Here is a 23,494-nt window from a genome sequence, read left to right as displayed (position 1 = left end):
TCCTACTCTCTAAAGGGTTCATGATGGGCAAGGTTGACACTACTCTTTTCATCAAGAAGATTGGAAAATACTTATTTGTGTTATAAATCTATGTTGATGACATCATATTTGGATCAACAAATCAAGATTTTTGTGATGAATTTAGAAAGATGATGGCTAATGAATTTGAGATGTCCATGATTGAAGAGTTAAGTTACTTCCTTGGTTTTCAAATCAAGCAATTGAAGAATGGTACATTTGTGAGTCAAGGCAAGTATATCAAGGACATGATCAAGAAGTTCGGCATGAGTGATAGCAAAGCCATTAGCACACCAATGGGAACAAATGGCAACTTGGATAGTGATGCAAGTGGCAATATAGTGGACCAAAAATTGTATCGGTCTATGATTGGAAGCCTACTCTATGTGACCGCATCAAGGGCGGATGTCATGTTTAGTGTATGCATGTGTGCGAGATTTCAAGCCTCACCAAGAGAAAGTCATTTGAAGGCTACAAAGAGAATATTGAGGTACTTGAAGCATACACAAAATGTTGGTTTGTGGTATCCCAAAAGAGCAAAGTTTGAGCTAGTTGGTTACTCCAACTCGGATTATGCGGGATGCAAGGTTGAAAGGAAGAGCACATTGGGCATATGTCAATTGTTGGGAAGATCACTTGTTTCATGGTCATTAAAGAAGCAAAATAGTGTTGCATTATCAACCGCTGAAGCCGAATACATATCCGTCGGTAGTTGTTGTGCACAAATACTTTAGATGAAGGCCACTTTGAGTGACTTTGGAATCAAGTTCAAGAAAGTGTCATTGCTATGTGACAATGAGAGTGCAATCAAGTTGACCAACAATCCGGTTCAACATGCAAGAATAAAGCATATTGATGTCCGCCACCATTTCATAAGAGATCACCAACAAAAAGGGGACATTTGTATTGAGAGTGTAGGCACCGAAGATCAACTTGCCGATATATTCACCAAGCCATTGGATAAGAAAAGGTTTTGCAAGCTAAGAAATGAGTTGAACATATTGGATTTCTCAAATATGTGTTGATGCACCCCCACTCATATGACATGCCTCTCCTTCGAGCAATCTAAGGTAAAAGTTGATTGGCATGGCATACATCCTTACTAAGGAATTGTTTAGTGCATCTAGATATCTTTCATATTTAATAGGCTCATTCATGAAAATCAAATGAATTTGATGATTGTATGGTACCACTATTGCTTCTATGCTTGACTTGAACTAGTGGTAGCATATGACATGTTTGTAGGCTTGTAAACCTAAAGTTTGATCTAGAAAATGAGCTCTAAGTGTTTAACTCAATATGGTACAAGATAACCCTTATTTGGAGGTGTGAAGAAGCTTGTCCTTGGATCAAACCGAGTTAAATATCTTTGGCAAATGTTCTAGATTGAACCAAATTTGGGAAAATGATCCTCACTCCATTGATTGACATTGATAATCCTAACCTATCTATAACTTAAGCCTTTGTGGTCATTGATGACAAAGGGGGAGAAATAGTATACAAAGATAAAAAGACAACAAAGGAAGAGAATTTGACATAGGGGGAGAGATATGACAAAGGAAAGGGATCAATTAAAATTTTTGAGCACACAAGTAGGGGGAGCAAGCTCATGAACTTGTATGGTGCATTTGAATGTGCATTTCATATGTTTGCTTGCATGGCACAAGTTTTAAATTTCAATATCCATGCTTGTGTGGTGTATGCTAGTTGTAGGTTTGAATGATGAAATAAAAATCTAGCATGCATAGGTTATCTAGTGATTTCATTTCCAAGTGGTATAGAGCTAACAATGATGCTAAGGATGGTATAATGGTGTACTCCGATTGGTATCACGCTTCAAAGGTCTATCTTTTATACCTTAGCATTATTTGGTAGACATTGTCTCCTACATTTCCTATCTAAGCATATGTGCAAGCTACAATCCAAACTCTTAGCACATATGTAGGGGGAGCAATTGCTACCATTTGGGGTTCATGAAACTTGTCCATATCCTTTTACACATAGTAAATATGTTTGGGCAAGCAACATGGATTCAATTAAATTTCAATTCATATCTTTGTGAAAGGGTTGTCATCAATTACCAAAAAGGGGGAGATTGAAAGCTCTAGTTTGGTTTTGGTAAATTAATGAAACCCTAAGTGCTAACCTAGTTTAATGAGATAGGTAGCACATTCCAAGTGGTGAAGCAAATGATCATGACATGATGATGGTGATGCCATGGTGATGATCAAGTGCTTGGACTTGAAAAGAAGAAAGAGAAAAACAAAAGGCTCAAGGCAAAGGTATAAATGATAGGAGCCATTTTGTTTTGGTGATTGAGACACTTAGTGAGTGTGATCACATTTAGGATCGGTAGCCATACTATTAAGAGGAGTGAAATTCGTATCAAAATGCAGTTATCAAAGTGTCACTAGATGCTCTAACTCATTGCATATACATTTAGGATCTAGTGGAATGCTAACACCTTTGAAAATGTTTGTGAAAATATGCTAACACATGTGCACAAGGTCATACACTTGGTGGTTGGCACATTTGAGCAAGGGTGAAGAAGATAGAGTTGAAAATGAGTTAGTCATGCTGGTCACGCAGTGACCAAACGCTGATCTCGGTTGGACCGGCGTGTCTAGTCAGTGGCAGCTGAGGACGCGCAGCATCGGTCTTCGACCGGACGCTAGCGTTGACATGACCGGACACTGGCTGGGTGCGTCTGGTCGCACCTGTGTGGCACGCGTAGAAGTGACGTTGAGTGACCGAACGCTGGGTGAGTCCGGTCGAGCATGACCGGACGCGTCCGGTTGTGATTTTTTGTTTCTGGTACCTTACTGGAAATGACTAGACGCTGGTGCTAGAGCGTCCGATCAATTTGAGTAGCGCATCCGGTCGTCACTTGACCGTTGAGATCGGATGAACATCATTTGAAGCCGATAACACGTGGCAAGCATCGGGCGACCGGACGCTGGGGTCCTGCGTCCGGTCGATCTGATCAGAGCGTTCGGTCACCCCGAGCAGTGCCCAGTGAAGGGGTACAATGGCTCTATTTCGTGGGAGCTTCTATTTAAGCCTCATGGCTGGCTCAAGCTCACTCTCTTAGCCATTTGTATTGACATAGCAACCTTGTGAGCTTATCCAAAGCCCTCTCACTCATCTCCATCATTGATTCAACATCTTTGTGAGATTGGGAGTGAATCCAAGTTCATTGCTTGAGTGTTTGCATCTAGAGGCACTTAGTGTTCATGTTTTGCTGCGGGGTTTGCTTGTTACTCTTGGCGGTTGCCGCCACCTAGATGGCTTGGAGCAACGAGGATTGTTGAGCGGAGGGTGGTGATTGTCTCTGGCTCTGATCGTGGTGATTGTGAAGGGTTCTTGACCTTTCCCCAGCATAGAGCCAAAAGGTACTTTAGTAAATTGCTCATGGCTTATGTGATCCTCATCTTGTGTTGGTTGTGCGGCACCCTATTGAGGGTTTGGCATGTGATGCCAATTAGCGCGTGAACCTCCAAGTGAGTGAATCTCCACAACAAGGACTAGCTTGTCGGCAAGCAAGTGAACCTCGGTAAAAAATCATTGTGTCATCATTTGATTCCAAGGTGATTGGTCTTCATTGATATTCATTCTTGTGATTGATTGGTTCACTCCTCGACACGGCGGTATAACTATCTTGGCCTCTCTCTTTACATTACCGTAAACTAGTTATCAAGCTCTTTTGTGTAGCTAGTTGTGAGAGCTTGTTAGTTTGGTTAGTGTGGCTCTTTAGTTAGCCTTTGAGAGCACACTAACTTAGTGTAGTGCCATAGTCATTGTGTGGTTAGAAACTACATAAACTAGAATTATAGTAGGTGGCTTGCATTTTTAGTAGGCTAGTGCAACACTTGCTTCGCCTCATAATTGTCTAACCGGTTTGTTAAGTGTTGTTATAGAATTTTTAATAGGCTATTCACCCCCCTCTAGCCATTAGGACCTTTCACCCTCATGCGGACATGTTGACGGAGGCAAGTTGTGTCAGTTTGCCGAAGGTGTTGGCGAAGGCCTCCTGCAAAGGTGTTTCACAAAGGTGATGTTGGCGTAGACGCGGACGGTGTCAATGAAGCCCCTCGTGCTAAAGTTTTGGTGGAGGCAGTGTTAGTGTAGACGCCAAAGATGTCGGTGAAGTTCTTTTTGCCGAAGGATGGAGAAGTCGCATGAAAATGCACCTGAGTTGATAGGGTGCATTTTTTAGGGACTTAGGTTGAGTGTTGAAGTTTTGTTGAATCTCAACTTGTTGGCGTGTTTTTCGACACTCAAAAAGACACTGGCTTTCTACTTGTTGCAAAAGATGGTTAGTCATTTCCTATAATATATGAGGGTAGTGCAAAGGTTCTAGCTTCGCGTCATGGTGCCCATGTATTTTTGGGACTTCTTGCAGGTGGCCAAGCAGCGCAACACATTTATGTAGTGTATGTATGTATGTATGTATATGATGGTGCAAATAAATCCATTTGCATGAAAATATTAAAAAGATTAAACATATCATGTATCATGCTAGAAATGATGGTTGTGCTTGTGCAGAAGATAAACTCTGCACATAAAGAATAATGAGCTCAAATGAGAGGGTCATAATTTTGGATGGTTGGCGAAGGTTGTTATTTAAGAACCTACATTGTATGGGTATATATATGACTTGTAGTATTCAATGTAAAAAATATTAATTTCCTGTGAAAGTTAGCTTAAATCAATAAGCTTTGACTAATTGCATATTATAAAAATGTAAAATCATTAAATGATACATCATGCAAAAAAAGAGACAAAATGTTAGTGTTGAAGGTTGAAAGGTATGATAACTGTTGAAAGTTGATTGCCGATGATGTCTGGTGGTTGGTGAAGATCACTGGTGACTGTTGTACTCAAGAGAAATGACTGACTGACTATGATAATTTTCAATGACTTGACACTTGATGCAGTTGATGGATGATATTGGAAATTGGAAGCTCGTGAAACTATTCTAGCCCAAGCAAAGGAAATGAAAATCAAATTTATTGGTTGCTTGATGAGTTGGCCAAAAATGAAAGCGTCTAGGTCATGAAGATGGTTGGTCCAAGTGAATTATGAATATATCTTATTGATATACAACTCACTGCCAGCATCAGCAACTCCAAACTTGGCCTCAAGTGCATCCCACATCTCATTGTCCGTAGGCAAGTCCATGTACAATCTATTATGTTATCTGCCAATATACTGATAAGAGCACCTTTGAACAAGTTATCTATCACATTGAACTTACTCTCTTCCTTGGCAGAGAGAGAGAGGGCAGGTTTAGTACGCTTTCTCTTGATCACATGCTCATAGTGCATAGTAGTAAACAACGATAGAGCACACACATGCCCTTCAAAAACCTTTCTTCTCTTTCCCCTTTAAAAGCTAAGCTCCTCAAAGAGGTCAGAGGAAACTTGGCGATAGGGGTAGTTCAAATAGGAAAGAAGCCCTAACTTATAGACCCAGAAGTGGGTTGAGCGGCCCAAGACCCCCTCACCACAAGGCGGACCACGAAAGGTCACGGGTAGTGACGGATGCCACACAATGGCGAGAAAATTGAGACTTCCCCAAAGGCAAGACCGGAGCAGCATCAACAAGACCAATCCAAGGCCCCACCTGAATCGTGAACCTCGACGCACTGCTCTCCAATGTGACAAAGCCCAGCAGTCACAAGCCACATCGTCAGGACGTCCTAACAAAACAAAACCTAGCGACCCCCTACCACACTGGTTGCACCAACCCTCCAGGGGTCGAGCGGCAAAGCTCGAGCAGGCCATGAGAACGAGCCTGTGTCACAGCACGCATGCGTACCAGCACTTTTGCAATCGCTTTGCGATCGCAAAAACACTCAGGGGCTACTGTCGGGGTTATAACCATGGGGTATCTCAAGGCACCAATTAGATAGCAGGCCATGTAGCCCGCAACACATCAGCAAGGAGAGGCCCAAGTGACTGAGGCCCAGCAAAAGATGAGCATCACAAGTCAGGAACTAAGGCCGGGGTCGGTTGTGAACCAATCTCTAGCCCTGGCCACGTGACGTTCGCAAAGCACATGACCTCTCCCCATTATGACCCTTGGAAGGGATGGGGAGAGGTCGCATTCGGCCAAGCGCTCCTGCTCTGACAAAAGCGTGCATGCTGCACTAACCCTACAAGGACCGAGGGGACATCAGTCACCTCATCTCGGTCAAACACCAACCCTATGCCATGCCGCATGGACAAGACAACACCACCTCAAAGCATTGATAACAGGTACGAAGACCACCGACTAGATACGGCTCGGTGGTACGGATATATGGTCCCACCCACTGTGGGATGGGATCCACGACAAGGGACTCGATGAAAAGGCCATCCATACCAGTAGGATGCCCTGACCCCGAAGATTAGGGTCATGGCCCTCGGCCCTACAAAGCGACCAAGTAATCAACGACCTAGGCAGCTACCTAATTTGGGTATGACCCCACATCGTACTTAGGAAAACCACTCTTGGGCCAAGCCTTAGAAGGGCTTAAGGCCACAAAAGGGATATGGGCAGGGAGGATATGCGCCCCCATGGCTCCAATCGGTGGTGTGGAGCCACATGACCATCTCTCCCTATGTTCGAGTCGTCCGCTTCAAAGTCTCCTGGGTTGACCCTCTCTGGGGGGAGGCATCTTGCCCTCTGGCTACTATGGAGGTAGTTGGGGACCAACGGGATTGATGGTTGATGATTTATGGGACATCTCATGTGAGGCACAGCCAAACTCCACATCGATTGGGGAGGATATCGGGTCCCACACAAATTACCCAAAGACCCCTACGAGGCGCACCACATCGGCCGTGTGGTTATGGTGGACATACCTCTCACTGCGTGGGGTGAAAACAAACCCACCTATGACAAGGCAACGCGACCTCTCGAGGTCATCAAGGACGCCAGGAAAGAATAAATGGAGTTGGGTCCCCGTGACCTCGAAAGAAGTCAGGGCCTAGCCACGACTGATTCCTCCCTGCGTCCTAGGTCTTAGACCTGAGGCCTTCTCTAGAGACTCAAACCATTAGGGGTCCATGACCTCTCTAGGAGAGAACGACGAAGCAAAAGGCCAGGGTGACACGCAATGTGGAACCCCAAAATGTGATCATGGCTCAGTCATGCGGAAAAGACAAAAAGGTCCAAGACCTATGAGCCAATGTACGACTGCAAGAAACCTCATGACCGTGCAGTAAGAGGTTAGGGAAACAATCCTCCATGACACCAAGGCGAGCCTAGGTTAAAGGGATGCTCCCAAACCTATGGCTTGGGGGCTCATGGCAAAGTCTACTTAGAAGTATCAAAAAGGAAATTCCTTTGGCGGGTATAAAAGTAGCCATGCCGCCAAAACATCAAAAAGGCATCACCTCGATGGTGATGCCAATTGACAACCCAAGGCCAAGCGTCACCAGGGAACCAGGGGTTGCAAACCCCCCCCCCTGACTCCCCCGCTAGCGTCATGCCCCTAAGCAACAACGCGTAGGAGGAACACGACAACTCCTTTGGCTCTGAAGGAGGGAGCAGCTGGTAGTAGTGGTATGGCCATGTCACCATCCTACCCCATCTTATGGGGGTGGAGTGAAGGGGAAGCACTGCCTCCTCCTCCTCCTGTTCCATCAGCAGTCCGAGCGGGCCAACGACTAGCGCATAGACCTCTGAGGGGTGCCGAAAGCGACTCTGAACGTCATCCATTTTGAGCACATGAGCCGCCTAGGCTCGGAGCAAGAAATGGTGATGAGATGGCACACCAATATCATGCATGACCCGACGCGGTGGCCATACTAACCCTTGCCCCCTGACTCACGAGATCCCTTCTAGCATCGATTGTTGGGACAGACAGACATGGCCTCTGGTTGCCACCCATGATCCCTAGCAGGAGCATGTTTAGGAACCGCGAGGTTCTCTTCAGAAACCTTTCTTCTCTTTCCCGTTTAAAAGTTAAGCTCTTCAAAGAGGTCAAAGGAAACTTGGCGCTAGGGGTAGTTTGAACAGGAAAGAAGCCCTAACTTATAGACCTAGAAGTGGGTTGAGTAGCCCAAGACCCCCTCGCCATGTGGCGGATCACGAAAGGTCACGAGCAGCGACGGATGCCCACGCAAGGGCGAGAAAATCGAGACTTCCCCAAAGGCAAGATCGGAGCAGCATCAACAAGACCACTCCAAGGCCCCGCCTGGATCACGAACCCAACGCACTACTCTCCGATGTGATAAAGCCCAGCAGTCACATGCCACAACATCAGGATGTCCTAACAAAACAAAACCTAGCGACCCCCTACCACACCGATCGCACCAACCCACCAGGGGTCGAGCGGCAAAGCTTGAGCAGGCCATGAGAACGAGCCCGCGTCACAACACGCATGCGTACCAGCGCTTTTGCAATCGCTTTGCGATCACAAAAACGCTCAGGGGCTACTGTCGGGGTTATAACCATGGGGTATCTCAAGGCACCAATTAGATAGCAGGCCATGTGGCCCACAACATATCAACAAGGAGAGGCCCAAGCGACCATGGCTAGCAAAAAACAAGCATCACAAGTCAGGAACTAAGGTCGGGGTCATCCGTGAACCAATTTCCATCCCTGGCCATGTGACATTCGCAAAGCACACGACCTCTCCCCATTATGACCCTCGGAAGGGATGGGGAAAGGTCGTGTTTGGACAAGCGCTCCTGCTCTGACAAAAGCGAGCACGCTGCACCAACCCCGCAAGGACCGAGGGGACAACAGTCACCTCAGTCCGGTCAGACACCAATCATGTGCCACGCTGCACGGACAAGACAACATAGCTTCAAAGCGGTGATAATGGGTATGAAGACCACCGACCACATACACCTCGGTGGTACGGATATACTATCCCACCCACTGCGGGATGGGATCCACGACAAGGGACTCGATGAAAAGGCCATCTAGACCGGCAGGATGCCCTGACCCCGAACATCGGGGTCGTGGCCCTCGGCCCCGCAAAGCAACCAAGTAATCAACGACCAGGGCAGCTAACTAATTTGGGTACGACGCCCCTAGGAGACAGGATACGATGACAAAGTCCACGACGGACACCACCTTACATAGGATGGCTAACGAACCACCATCGAGGCTACAGTGCCACCACGGCCAGCATAGTAGCGCCACGTCACATCCTGCCGCAACATGGCTAGAAGATCATGACGATGGCCACGACCGAACGTGCACCAGAAGACAGCGTAGCTTGCAAGCAAAGTTAGTTTGGCCCTCCCTCGGGCTCTTGACCCTTTGGTCAGGAGAACCTCCTCTTCGTATAAGCCCTGGCCTCAAACTCTATATAAGGGCATCTAGGGCACCCATCTCGGGAACGATTCACATCCTCTACCATTCCATTCATTCACCATTGTAGTAGGGCTTCTGGAGCTTCTCTTCGGGCAGCCCTTCACCTAGCATAGGACCTTCCATCTCTTCCACCTTTCTTGCACCCCTATTGTAAGAACTTCAGAGCATTCAAGCGAGGAACACACACTCGATCATCTCTCAGACTGGACGTAGGCCTTCGGCTTGAACCAGTATAAATCCTCGTGTCTATTGGATGCTACTATCGTCTTCCTAGAGCAACGCGGCAATCGTATACGTTTACTAGTCTGGTTTACAAAACACTGACAATCGTGTATGCAGATCTGCTAGCAAACAAGCTAGTAGCATATCCTACCAATAGATGCATAGTGCACATAACCAAATGCGCCAAAGATAAGTTTAAACTGTACCCTTGGGTCGAACCTGTGCCGAAGGTAGGGGCACTGTTACCATCTGACTAAGTCATGATGGCCTGCTCGAAGTAGTCAATATAGGCTCGATGTGGGAGAGGTACGCAGTGCAGCCCCACGAGCGATTGTCAAAATAGTCATTCGCTCGACAGACGAAGAGCAGTCACGCAAATGCACTCCCCCAAAAACTTGATATTTGTCTATCCTTATCCTTGCAGGTACACAAGCGGATGGAGCTTCAGAGGCCTACTCTCCCAAGCCCCTTGTAGGGGCAAGGGACTTAGGCTGGAGATCGCATAGAGACTAGAGGGTGAACCTGGATGGATTCTAGAAGGGGTAGAACAGTAATTTCGCATCCTATCCTTCTGCACCCACTCATTTATCGCTTGTGCCCCTTGTTGACCTCTGCCTTTACCATCTCCTGTTGTCCTGAGCTCCAAAAGCCAGCACATCACGTCTGTTGCGGCCTGGCTCAGCAAGGCATGACATGACGCACTTGTGTGGCCCCCCAACTCTCCTCCTCAACTTGTCTACAGGAGTACACACTAGCTTCCTATTTAAGTTGAGTACCTTCCTAGTGGGTTTTTCATGAGGTACTAATCCCACTCCCACTTAGCACTAATAGTGGGTCTTTGGAATCCTTTGATTAATTGCTGGACTAGTTATGGGTCAAGCCCAATTAATCAAACAGTGCCAATATTGACAGCCTATTTGATTGAGACCATTTTGTCAGACATCCAACACATCAAGATGCGGCATTCTTCCTTCAACATGGCCATCACGCGGCTACAATCTAAGTAGATGGAGAATTATGTATCCGTCGTCTCTGTGCCTCAATGTTGCATGCTAATATCACGTTTAAAGACGGTGCAGTTTCTTTTATCAATAGCATCAATCATGGTGATGAGTTTCTTTTTTTTCTACTAACTTTCTACGTATTCGTATTTGTTATGTCATTTACGGCATTTAATTAAGTCTCAAGTTTCTAATTGCCACACATTTGCACGTCCAACACCGTTCAAATTTAAAAAGCATGTGGTGGTTACTATGAGAAGATAAGTAAGTAGCATTCAAGAGCAATGGTATATTCTGTGGTATAATTGGCTCATGACACTATTATAATTAGTGCTGATTTGGTTGGGATCCTTATAGTGGAACATGTTCATCCAAGTTTAAGTCATCGACTTGACACGGGTGATCATATTTTTTTGGCTTTATTTATTCTAGTGATGAGGTGCTTATACGTTCTTAGCTTATCTATATTTCCCACTATAAGTCTATCTTATCATGCAAGGCATCCACATCATACCTCAATAAAGTCATTTCACTAACTTCCAACCTCTAATTGCAAGCTATCAACATACACCATCTCCACTCATTTTCATTTCAATTTTTTCGTAATACCCGTGTTCCAAATTCTTTGTGATATCCGCACTAACGTGTGGGGTATCTTCTAGTTATATGACAAGAGAAGAAAGCCCTTTCACCAACTTTCAATCTCTAATCGCAAGCTATCCACATACATCATCTCCACTCATTTCCGTTTCTAATACCCGCAACAACGTGCGGGGTCTTCTAGTTATATTTCAAGAGAAGAAAGCCCTGGTCTGTCATTAGCAAGTTATTAGTGTGTATGTAATCCGAACAGTTTGCATCCAATGTTAATGTGATTATGAGATAGCAAACAGAATATCAGCAACCCCGCCCGCTGAAACCATGCTGACGTGTACCGCAGCCCCAAGTTGCACACGTCACAAGAGATCGTTTGGAGGCAGCGGCGTATGGTCTCGGAATGCTCAAGTCAACACCATGGACTACTACTACACCTCCGCCGTGTGTGGTCAAGCTTGTCGGCTCATCCAAGAGACCAAGACCGGCTACATATACACAATACACTAGAGCAGAGACACGCCGGAGAGTTCACGTTACGTGACGGCCCGCGAGCTCGAGCTCGAGGCGTTGTGGCGACGACGGGAGCATGGAGGTCCAGCAGGGAGGAGCCCCTGCCCCAGCGGCGGAGCTAGAGGTCTCCCTCCGCGAGTTCACGCTGTCGGACGCGGACGCGGAGGCGTTCATGTCGTGGGCGTCGGACCCTCGCGTGGTCCGCTTCCAGCGGCGCGACGCCTACGAGCACGTCGACCAGGCCCGCCGCTACATCGCCGACCACGTCCTGCCTCACCCGTGGTACCGCGCCATCTGCGCCGGCCCCGGCGCGCCCCTCCCCGTGGTCGGGTCCATCTCCGTGAAGCCGGGACCCGCCGAGGACGGGCGGCTGTTCAGGGCGTCCGTGGGGTACCGCGTGGCGCACGCGCACTGGGGCCGCGGCGTGGCGACGCGCGCGGTGCGGGCGGCGGCCGAGGCCGTGTTCGCGGCGTGGCCGTGGCTGCTGCGGCTAGAGGCCGTGGCCGACGTGGAGAACCCGGCGTCGCAGCGCGTGCTGGAGAAGGCCGGGTTCGTCAGGGAGGGCGTGCTGCGGAAGTACATCCTGCTCAAGGGCCGGCCCAGGGACATGGTCATGTTCAGCATCGTCGTCGATGCGGATACGGACCGTCGGCAGCAGCAGAACAAGCCCGATGGGCCGTATGATGTGTGTGAGTGAAAATTTGAAGAAGAAAATTATGAATTGGAAAGTCAAAATGAGAGCAAGATAAGATCATTCGGTAGTGCGTGCAACATTGTTAATTACTCGTAGTATCATGTTCTTATCCATATGACCGACCGATTGACCGCGACACGTTTGACGCGAATCGCAACGCTCTGTTCGCTGGTTGGTTTTTGGGCTGATAAGCCTGGCTGGTGTTGGTTCGTTGGGAGAGGAAAATATTGTACCATGTCTTATAAGCCCAACAAACGAACAGGCTGATCGCACGGTTGCTCCGATCGATGCGCACGCCTGCCTGGGGCTGGGAGGCAAATTAAGCTAATCTCAGCCAGAGGCGAGCAACGACGATGGAGCCAGCGGCCGACGGCGTCGTGCACCACGGGCAGCGACGGGACGGAGGGCAGCAGCACGCGCCGACGGTGGTGTCGCTGCGGGAGCTGGGCCTGGCGGACGTGGATGCCTTCATGGCGTGGGCGTCGGACGACCGCGTGATGCGGTACCTGAAGCGGCCGCTCTGCGCCACGCGGGAGCAGGCCGTGGCGCAGATCAGGGACACCGTGCTGGGCCACCCGTGGTTCCGCGCCGTCTGCGTCAGCGACGGCCGCCCCGTGCCCGTGGGGCAGGTGTCCGTGTGGCCGTATGCTGACGAGGGCGGCCGCAGGGCCAACATCGGCTACGCCCTCGATACGACCAGTGGGGCCGCGGCATCGCCGCCGCCGCCGTCAGGATGGTACTGTAATTACCAGCTCGCGCACGGGTGTTCTTGCTCATGGCGTCGTTCGTGATCGTGATCGTGATCGTGTTCGTGTGTCTCCATGGCTGCGCCCGGTGGTGCGGTGCGCGCGCTGCAGGTGCTGGGCAGGGTGTTCGACGACCTGCCGGGGCTGGAGCGGCTGGAGGCGGTGACGGACGTGGACAACGTGCGGTTGCAGAGGGTGCTGGAGAAGGCCGGCTTCCACAAGGAGGGGGTGCTGCGCCGCTACATCGCCGGACGCGGCGGCGGCGAGGCCCGAGACGCGGTGATCTATAGCTTCTTGTCGTCCGACCGTGCGTGACTCGGTGTCGCGCGTGCTGATAGCTGTGCTACCTGAAAATGGTCGTGTTTCTGTGATGCGTGCGTTCCATAATTTGTGTATGCAACTTGGCAGGGCCGGTGTACACTCCAGTCTCAGTAGGAAAATGAATAACTACTTACAAAGAAACAATCAACTACAAAGAAACAATCAATTTCCTCTGGCGAATGATCAAGACATGGTGTTAAAGCTTAATTCTATAGTCCATTATCTCCGTCAGTTTAGACCTTTGAGTGCAAGTGGTCACCACATGCAGGCATGCAGCTCAATGACTTTTGGGACCGTGTAATTGATCAGAACATACAACTCAATTTTACATCAAGGTTATAAAAATCTTTGAGTTCGAATTCTAGCTAATGCGACTTCATCATGTCTAGGGAGGCTCCACATGAAGCTCAATACACGGTATTGGACTAGGCCTTGTTTGGATCACCCAATTAACTATTAGTTGTGTTAGTCGAGAAAAAACAGCTAATAGCTAGTAATTGTTAGCTGGGTGGTAGTTTAGTCATTAACTGACTTATTAACTGAGGATTCAAACAAAACCTTGGCTAATTTTTAGGAGTCACTCCCTCCGTCCACATAATAATGTAATTCTTATTTTTTAAGGAGTCAAACGATTTAAAGTTTGACCAAAGTTGTATAAGACTCCTAATATTTATGATACAAAACAAGTATTATTAAATTAATTATGAAATATATATAGTTTTTTTCTTTTTTTGTGGTGGTGGTGGTGGTGGTGTGTGTGTGTGGGGGGGGAGGGGGAGGGGGCGGGAGCAGGGGCGGACACAGCGGTGGGGTGCCCCCCATACCCATATCGCAGCAGTGGAACCCCTGTGGAGCCCCTATGAATTTTTAGGCAAAGTTCTATAGTGTAGGAGGGCTGAGACTTAAGATCGAACAGCAGTGTTGTTCAGCCCCCTGAAATATTTTCTAGTTCCGTCGCTGGGCGGGAGGGAGTAGTTGTTACCTTCATGGGATCCAAATAGGCCCTAGATGACTTTGTCGATGTCTCTGCAATGTTTTTGTGAGAACATAGCATCTCTTATAATTTTTTTTTTGTAAAAAAAAATAGCCTCTCTTTGACAAATGTATGGTGTCAAGCCCGTCAAATACTTCCGCAGGCATCCCTCTAGCTATAGCTCAGGTGGCACCAAACCTCCAAAACCTCACCGGCGTGAGCCCGTCAACTGAACAAGCAACCATTTTCTGGTGATTCGAAGTACAGAAGGCGCTGTTATTAAAAACACAGTACAGAGCTACAGAAGGCGTGTGAGTGAGAGAAATGCTTGTTTTGTGTAATACGCAGCCCCAGAATTTGTATTTGCTAAGTACAAGTAACCTGTCACTTGAATAATAGAGGAATCGCGTAGCTCCAATGAATGATATAGACAGGGTATCGGACTAGACTAGATGACCTTGTCAACATTTCTGAAACATTAGTTTGAGAATGTTAGCATTTCTTAAGTAACGTTCGACATCATCAAGTACCAATATTTCAGACTTCTGAATAATGCTAGTCTGTGGTACTTACTTCATAACAAATGACCTAAGATAATGAGGAATTATTTGACCCATTAAAATAAAGGCATCATATTCTCTTCCATGCATACCGAGAATCTTATCGATAGGTGCAGCGCGCATTAGCTGTCCAGAGTTGATGAAGGCCTGGCGTCAATTCAATATAAACTGAACTGCAACACTTGGATGGAGCCATAATACTGACGCCTTAGTTTCAGAGGAGAGGGACACTAGCAAGCACGAGCAGATGAAGCTAAAACTGCATCTTTCACTGAGCCAGACCGGCCATGCTGATGCCTATCACTCTACCAGTTTTGCCCAAACGGCCGGCCACAAGCATCCATCCGAATGTCTCCCAGAACAGTTTCCAGGGTCAAAAGCTGCAGCGTCCATTGCCATGATTAACAACTGCTAAAGCACGAGCGCTTGATTCATTCACAATAATTCCATACGCTGTGCCGACGCAATAATGCAGTAGAGTAGTAGCAGAGAAGAGAGAAACCAGAAGCAGTAGGCAAGGAAAGCGAAGAGAGAATTAGACCGTCCACGGGCCAAAGCGTGGAGATGAACTCATAAACAACGCCAGGACAAATCACAATCAGCTAGCATCGGTCCAGCACACTCCCAGAAAACATTATGATGATTAGGGGTTGTTGAGATGTTAGTATACTTGTGGGGGTCCCTTACAAGTTTTTTTTTTTTTTGAACGCAGTGGCAGGAGGTCTGCCTTTCAATTAAGATAGGGAAAGAAAATTTATGTACAAGCAAAGACAAACGAGATTAAGGTTTCATCCCCCCACCCTCCATACACATGTGAGCTAATCGTGCTCAAGAGCTCTCTTCCTTTGTTGTATGTCCTCCTTTATCCTTGCAGCTACCTGCGGCACCGTTTGTATCAAGTTTTCAAAAATTCTTCTATTTCTCTCTTTCCATATATTCCAGAAGGTGTAGATTACCACCCGTTAAGCCGCCTCCGCTCAGATCTTGGCACTATCGCTGCCGCGTCTTCCCACCACGACTTGATATGGGTGAGGTCTACCTGGAGCTGCTGTTGCAGTTGAGTGAAGTTTTCCCATGATAGGATTTAACCCTAAACCCCAAACCGCCTTAGCAAAAGGGCAACAAAGACATAAGTGGAGGCTCGTTTCTAAGGGTCCCTTACAAGTTTATACAAGTGATTGGCTGTGCTGCTGGTTGGCCGGCTGGCCCCCCATGGAGCTAGCCTAGCTGCTACACCAAGCTCTCCACCCTACCCCTTCTTTAGCACCCTGAATCACTGAAAAAGTCAGTGTTTTTTTTAATTCTGTGGATCATCCTTTTGGAAAATACTGCTAGACAGTACAAATCTGATTCTGATGGATTACCAAGCACAGAATGTGATGATGGACGCATAGAAACGGGGCAAAGGAAGCTAAGTTTTTTTTTCTTTCAATTTACTTCAGAATCCACTCTGAATGAGTGAGTCACATGGACAAGCATCGAAGCAGAACAGAACGGGAGCATCATATAGCTCGGAACTAACTGGGAAAGTTGCATGAACAAGCAGCCCAGGTCATCAATCTTCAACCTCTTACAAAAGTGGGCGCCAAAGGTCTTTAATCCGCAAAAGACTAAATCATTCCTTTCTCCTCCTCCTCCATGACCAAAAACAGCATGCAATCTCGCAAAGGTGACAGAACGAAAGGAAACAAAAGAAAGGGGGAAAAAAAGAAGAAAGAAATCTCGTCTCGGTTATTCAGGATCATCATGCCTTCTCTTCTCCTCCACGAACACCCTCCTTTCCCTTCATGGCCTAACGCAAATTGTCCACTGCTTCGTCGAAAAGCATCTCCTGGTACCGGCACTCACTGCTGCAGAATGCTTTATCACCTCTGGAGAAAAGAGAGAGAAAAAAAGGAACAATTATATCATAACAGAACAGTGATGACCTAACTGATGGATTAGAAAACGTGTACAGCTTTTCGAGAGAAGCGCTGCTCACGCTACGTCTTTGTGAACAGCACAGGCACAAATAAAACTACTGTGCTCGAGGAATTAGAGAACCAGAAAGATGCGAACCAAAAATATTTTGGGAGCACATCTCAAAGCTACTGTTTAGCACTCCCATGGATCATACACAGCAGCAAGCAAGGAAAAACGAGAACAAGACAAGGAGGAAATCCCTTTCGCCGTCTTATCCAAGCAAACTCGGTATATATCTTTTGGTATCAAGAGGCTGTCAAATTCGCAACTACGATGTTGAGACTTTTGTTTTGGCGATGATGGCTGGTCCTGCTCATGGTCAGGAGTTAGGAGTAGGAGCACCAAGACCAGCACGGCTTGGGACGTGGACCTCATTTAGCAGCATCAATGGGTGCAAATTAATTTGCAAATTGTCGATATAAAAACCCCTGCCACATAGGATAATGAACTCCTTTGCGTAGTTTTCGATGTGAAAGCGAAACGTAACAATAAAAAAGGGCGTATCCAGTGCAGAGAGCTCCCGCTCTGTGCGGGGTCTGGAGAAGGGTGTTAGTGCCAAGCCTTACCCTCGCCTGTGCAATGCGAGGAGACCGCGAGGTCACAGGCGGTAAGACTCTACCGCTTGCACCAGACCCGCCCTTCAAAGCGAAACGTAACAATCTGGAATTCTAAATCTTATAAGCTGCTACTCCAAGTAAACATACAAAGGGACCTCTTGATGCACGGTGGCACTGCATTTTAAATATGTGGCTTAAACAAAGAGCAAGTTTCCTTCGAAAGCAACAGGGAATCGAGGCGTCACGATCTCAAATGAGCAAGCAACATGTTTCCGATAAGCAGTGTATAGTATTAAATTTAAAGGGGTATCAAACTATCAGTGAAGATTGGTCACATTAAAGCTGATATAATCTTGATAAGAACCACTAAATATGTAATGTATGATCCACACTCCAATCAGAAAGTCATAAAAGACTCCAACGTTAGAACTACTCACAAGGTCCCCCAGGCAATGATGAAAGCCATCTTCGTGTCAAATAACAGTACATAATCAAAACTCTCCAGGGCATTGCTTTTAAGGTACAGTAAAAGAACTCAACATTGCTAGCCTAAAAAATCTCCTAACCCCGCCTTTGCTGGTGATGGGATTTTTTTAACTAGCCTAAATTCACTCCCATAGGGCGTCAAACCTATGACAATTCACTTATTATCATCTAAGCAGGAGTTATGAAATCAGCGTTATTTTACATTCCTGGGTCACTAATGGGGAAAATATTACACTGTGAGAACACAGGGTGCTGTCAATTTTAGTACAGGAAGCTAAATTCTTCGTCCTGCTACACTACACCCTTAGTCTTATAAACTGGTAACACATATACTGCGTGTCTGAATGTGTTATTTTTGGTTTTGTTGTTGTGTGGTTCAGATCTAGCAGATCATGTTATCAAAGCTGGTGTCCTAACTCCTAACATCAAAAGATCATTATGTATTTTTCATTCATGCTTCCTCTAGGACAGGCAATAGTCTGACAGCGATTTGTCCTTCCTCTCATGTGAACATATCATTCATGCATCTAACTTTACGAGCAAGGAGCAGAGGAATCCAAATCAATTACTGAAAATACAGCAATTAGTTCCTCTCATGTGAACATATCGTTACTGCGGAAACAGAAGGAAATCAGAGATGATTACTCACTGATAGATTAAGATGTCATTGCCATGTCCAAGTTGCTTGTTGCATGCATGGCAAGAGCTCAAGAAGCCACACGCCACGGCTCCGCCGCCGGCGACGGCGGCCGCGGCCTTGTCAGCCTTGTCGACTAGCAAATCCCCGCAGCTCTCGACGATGCAGTCGTCGAAGATGTGCGTGGTCCTCGGATTCGGGCCGCGCGAGATGACGCAGGTGTAGTCCTCCGACATGGCCATTTCCCCGGGGGGCACGACGGCCACGCCGCCGGCGAACACCCTGGCGGACGGCGAGCTCACGACCTCCGGCAGGAACCTCCTGGCCGGCGACAGCACCGCGAGCTGCGCGTCCCTGTTCTTGGCGCCGAACTCGATCGGGGAGGAGACCAGCTCGATGGCCCTGCCGGGTGGGACCTGGATTCTGAGCTGGGAACCGAACACCACCTTGCCCCCGGCGACCTTGGCGTCCCCGTGGTCCCGGAGCACGTCGGCGAGGCCGACGCCGGCCGGCTCCGGAGGAGCGGCCGCGTCCGTGTGCGCCCTCCGGAGGCTCCTCTCCGACAGGAACGGGGGCAGCGCGGAGCAGAAGAACTGCTTGGTCTCGAGAATGGAGGTGGGGCTCACGGCTGACGACGGGCCCTCGGAGGACCCGTCCAACAGGAGCCCGGCCTGGGGAAGCGCCATCGCCACGAACGGCCTCGGGGAAGGGAACACAGGAGCAGCAGCAGCGGAGGAGGACGAAGGATGCCTCGGCGATTGGGCGGCAGTGGCCGCGGGGAGCTCAGACATGACGCCGCCTGCTCCTCCTTGGTTGGCACCAGCACCAGCACCAGCACCAACCGCTCTTCTCGATCTGTTGCGCAGCATGGCGAGCACCTCTGCTTCTGCGTGAGTGTGAGCAGGCAGGCGATGCCATCAGCAATGATGAAAGGGAAAAAGATGGCAACTTCTGCGACCGCTTTTGTTGCGTAGTCGCTTTAAAGAATGAACAGAGACGGCGCAGAGGCCAAAAAGCTCACCAGAAAAGAAAGCGGCCTCCTTGGATGGATCAAACTCCGGCAGTAATGGCCGCTCCTACCACATTGCCCCGTCCTCGGATCCGATCAGCACCCCAAGATTTTTGTTGTTTGTTCCTTCTGCTCTTTCTCCCCCCGGTAACGGGCAGTAGACTCACAAGAGGAGCCCGCCGGCGACAGGCTCCGATCAGGGGAATGGGAAGGTAAGGCAACCAACGAGAACGAGGAAGGAATAGCAGACGGAAATCAATGGAACCAACCACCGTGCCGGGTCAGAAATCTCGCCGGAAACCGCCCCCGGATCGAAAAGCCCCCCGAGTTGGAGAGGGAAAACCCCGGAAAGGCGCCTCCTTCCTGCTCGATTATGCGGTTCTTAGGTGCTGGGTGGGGTTTGGGTATTTATACATATACAAGCTGGAAGCCTGGGTTTGTTTCCTCTGCTAATCTCTCTTTTCCCCCTGGGGCCGGGGTAACGAGGGTAACTGTTCTTGAGCAGCGGAGACCAGAGAGGGGCTTTCTTCCTCCTCCTTCCGCTTTCTTCCTCCTCCTTCCACTAATGAAAAAAGTCTACTTAGCCCCCATCTTTCATACTCACCTCTAACTATGAAACCATCTATTTTACCCCTAAATTTTCCAAAACCGTCTATTTTACGCCCCGGCGGTTTCTGACAGCGATCTTGCTACCGTAACCGCGGGTTGCTACAGTGATGGTGGGTTCGAATTTTCCCTTTTTATTTTCGGTGAATCTTTGAAAAATCACAGTAAATCATAGAAAAATTATAAAATAAAAAATCTAATTTTGTTGGACTCCACATGAGTAGATCTACATAGTGAATATATAATACGGTATGTTTTAGTACAAAATTTTTACTGTAGCCTTATATTAATTGGAAAATCTAATTTTGTATGTAATTAATTGGAATAATTCATAGCTGTAGCTTCTATGGTCCAATTGTGGTGAAATTTTTATGGTACGCTAATTATTATATGCTTGAACTATAGTAAAAATTTCGTACTCATTGGACTATGTATAACTTAGTTATAGATAAATTCTGATTAATTACAGAAAAAATTGGATTTTTCAATTAATCTAAAGCTACAAAAAAAATTGTACTAAAGCATACCGTATTATATATTCACTGTGTAGATCTACTCATGTGGAGTCCAATAAAATTAGATTTTTTATTTTATGATTTTTCTATGATTTACTATGATTTTTCAAAAATTCACCGAAAATAAGTAAAAAAGGAAATTCAAAACCATCGGCACTGTAGCAAGCCCACCTTTACTGTAGTAGATCCACTGTTACTGTAGCGACCCGCCGTTGAAATCCGCCCAAAGGGTAAAATAGACGGTTTTAGAAAGTTTAGGGGGTAAAACAGACAGTTTAATAGTTAAGGGTGAAATAGACAAAATATGAAAGATGAAGTTAAGTAGACTTTTTCCTTCCACTAATAATGTCTAATCACTTCTCCGTCTCTCTCCCAGGGGAGGAGGGGGGGAAGGGGAGGCTGACAGGGGGCCTGTTATTTAAAACCTGCACGCGCACGCGCTCATCTCCCATCAGACTGGCAGCAAAGCAACAGGTCGTCAGGATTTTTGGTTTTTTTTTTCCGGTCGAGTTGAATTCACGCTGATTGGCTCGTTGGATGTGACGCTTGTTGATTATGGTAGTGCAATGGCTTAATCACCGCTTGTTAGGGTGTTTGGTTTCCTGGACTAAATTTTAGTCCATGTCACATCGGACGTTCTGATGTTATTTAGGAGAACTAAATATGAGTTAATTATAAAACTAATTACATAGATGGAGGCTAATTTACGAGACGAATTTATTAAGCCTAATTAATCCGTCATTAGCACATATTTACTGTAGCACAACATTATCAAATCATGGACTAATTAGGCTTAAAAAATTCGTCTCGCAAATTAGCCACAATCTGTGTAATTAGTTATTTTTTCGTCTATATTTAATACTTCATGCATGTGTCAAACATCCGATAGGACAGGGACTAAAATTTTTCTGTAGAAACCAAACACCCCCTTAATTACGGTATTTGTGCTAGTGCAGTAGTATCTCTTGTACGGTAAGCCGGGCGCAAATGCTTCGTGTGGTGAAAAGCTATTCGTGAACTGTTAGCAGCAAAGTTTAGGGGAAATAAAACAACCTACCTTATATTTGAGGGTCCATGAGAAAAGAAAAAGAAAAACTCTCGAGCATGTTCCTACTCTTGTCCTTAAAATTAGAGGGCCCTTAAATCCCCTCCCCCTCCCCCTCCCCCCTCTCTCCCCACGTTCCTTCGAGTATCATCTGATCCGCAGTTGCCTCTCGCGTTGTCGATGTCTGATCCGTCACCGACCGCTCCCTCCGTACTCGGCACTAGCCTCTATCACCCACGCTGGTCTTTCCGCAATGGCTCCTCTGTTCATCCTCCATTCTCAAATCTCAACATCTACCACTTGCGCTTGCACTAGCTACCGGCGCGACTAACGAGGAAAGGGACTCACTTCCCGCGCTCGTGACGGTCTCCTCGCGGTGACTTCTCAGTTAATGGACTCCACCACACACACTCGCACTGATCTCCTCAAGCTTGCGCCCTCCACTGCCCCCTCGCACCGACGGGGAGGATGGTGGGGACTCGTACAGGAGCTAGCGTCGTCAAGGCGCCGAGGAGGAGGATTGCACGGTAGGGGGAAGAGAACGGGCGGTGGTGCCGATGACAGAGAAAAAAGTGAGAGATGGAAGAAATAAGAGTAATGTGACTGATAAATGGATAAGGAAGTAGAGATCTTGATTTAAGAGTTGTTGCTGAAGTCGGACATGAAACGAAAGCTCTTAAAAGTATAGAAGCCCTCGAATCAGAAGTAAATGCTTTGATTTAAGGGGCACTACTGGGATGCTCTAAATCATGAAAATGTTAGATAGCAAAGATCTTAATTTGAAAATGTAGCCGTTGTTTACCAAATCTACTAGGAGACTAGTTCCTAGATTGATAAAAAAAAACTACTTGCAAAAAAACTATACCCCTACATCTTAAAATAATGGGTAAAGTTCAATTTACACCCTCCAACTTTCGTCAAAGTCCGGATTTCAACCTCGAACTTCAAAACCGGATAACTTTGGCCCTCCAACTCTTGAAAAAGTTCAACTTTCAACCTTCTGGGCGGTTTTCACGATGAACAGTAACTTTTGATGTTTTTGGGAGGCACCGAAATTTTATATTATTTTTTTAAGCATCTTAACGTCCTCAAATGAAAAAACTCAAAACTACAAAGTTGTAGATCTCATTGAGAGCTACAAATTTGGTATAAAAAGTATTTTCATTTAACTCCATACAAATAATATATTAGTACTCTAATGCGGCAAGCGCTATTATGGTGCTGAAATTTTATATTATTTTTTCGAGCATCTTACTGTCCTCAAATGAAAAAAAAATTAAAACTATAAAGTTGTAGATCTCATCGAGGTCTACAATTTACATATAAAAATTATCTTCATCCGACATCGTATTAAAGGATTTTCTATTTTTTGAAATTTGAGTCTCATCACGCGACAAAATTGATGAGACTCAAATTTCAAAAAATAGAAAACCCTTTAATACGATGTCGGATGAAGATAATTTTTATATGTAAATTGTAGACCTCGATGTGATCTACAACTTTATAGTTTTAATTTTTTTTCATTTGAGGACAGTAAGATGCTCGAAAAAATAATATAAAATTTCAGCATCATAATAGCGCTTGCCGCATTAGAGCACTAATATATTATTTGTATAGAGTTAAATGAAAATACTTTTTATACCAAAGTTGTAGCTCTCAATGAGATCTACAACTTTGTAGTTTTGAGTTTTTTCATTTGAGGACGTTAAGATGCTTAAAA

At 46.6% G+C, this 23,494-nt stretch overlaps 2 protein-coding genes and 1 pseudogene across 2 annotated transcripts; 2 read left to right on the top strand and 1 right to left on the bottom strand.

Annotated features, from left to right (window-relative positions):
* The first annotated feature begins 11,679 nt into the window (after positions 1 to 11,679).
* On the top strand, positions 11,680 to 12,411 carry LOC136473618 (uncharacterized). Its single transcript, XM_066471272.1, has one exon. The coding sequence runs from the start codon at positions 11,740 to 11,742 to the stop codon at positions 12,358 to 12,360; it is 621 nt and encodes a 206-aa protein (XP_066327369.1). The 5' UTR covers positions 11,680 to 11,739; the 3' UTR covers positions 12,361 to 12,411.
* Positions 12,412 to 12,661: 250 nt separating this feature from the next.
* LOC136473607 (uncharacterized) lies at positions 12,662 to 13,505 on the top strand (annotated as a pseudogene).
* A 2,860-nt stretch (positions 13,506 to 16,365) lies between these two features.
* On the bottom strand, positions 16,366 to 20,146 carry LOC136473599 (FCS-Like Zinc finger 8-like). The gene is made up of 3 exons (XM_066471256.1): positions 19,621 to 20,146; positions 18,612 to 19,485; positions 16,366 to 16,828 (listed from the first exon to the last, which is right to left on the bottom strand). The coding sequence occupies exons 2-3, from the start codon at positions 19,466 to 19,468 to the stop codon at positions 16,750 to 16,752; spliced, it is 936 nt and encodes a 311-aa protein (XP_066327353.1). The 5' UTR covers positions 19,469 to 19,485; positions 19,621 to 20,146; the 3' UTR covers positions 16,366 to 16,749.
* Between the last annotated feature and the right edge of the window lie 3,348 nt (positions 20,147 to 23,494).

This window comes from Miscanthus floridulus, chromosome 1 (genome assembly GCF_019320115.1).
Source record: "Miscanthus floridulus cultivar M001 chromosome 1, ASM1932011v1, whole genome shotgun sequence".
In the NCBI taxonomy this organism is placed as follows: Eukaryota; Viridiplantae; Streptophyta; class Magnoliopsida; order Poales; family Poaceae; genus Miscanthus; species Miscanthus floridulus.
The sequence above is the reverse complement of the archived record's forward strand: the minus strand, read 5'-3'. Positions and strand labels throughout refer to the sequence as shown.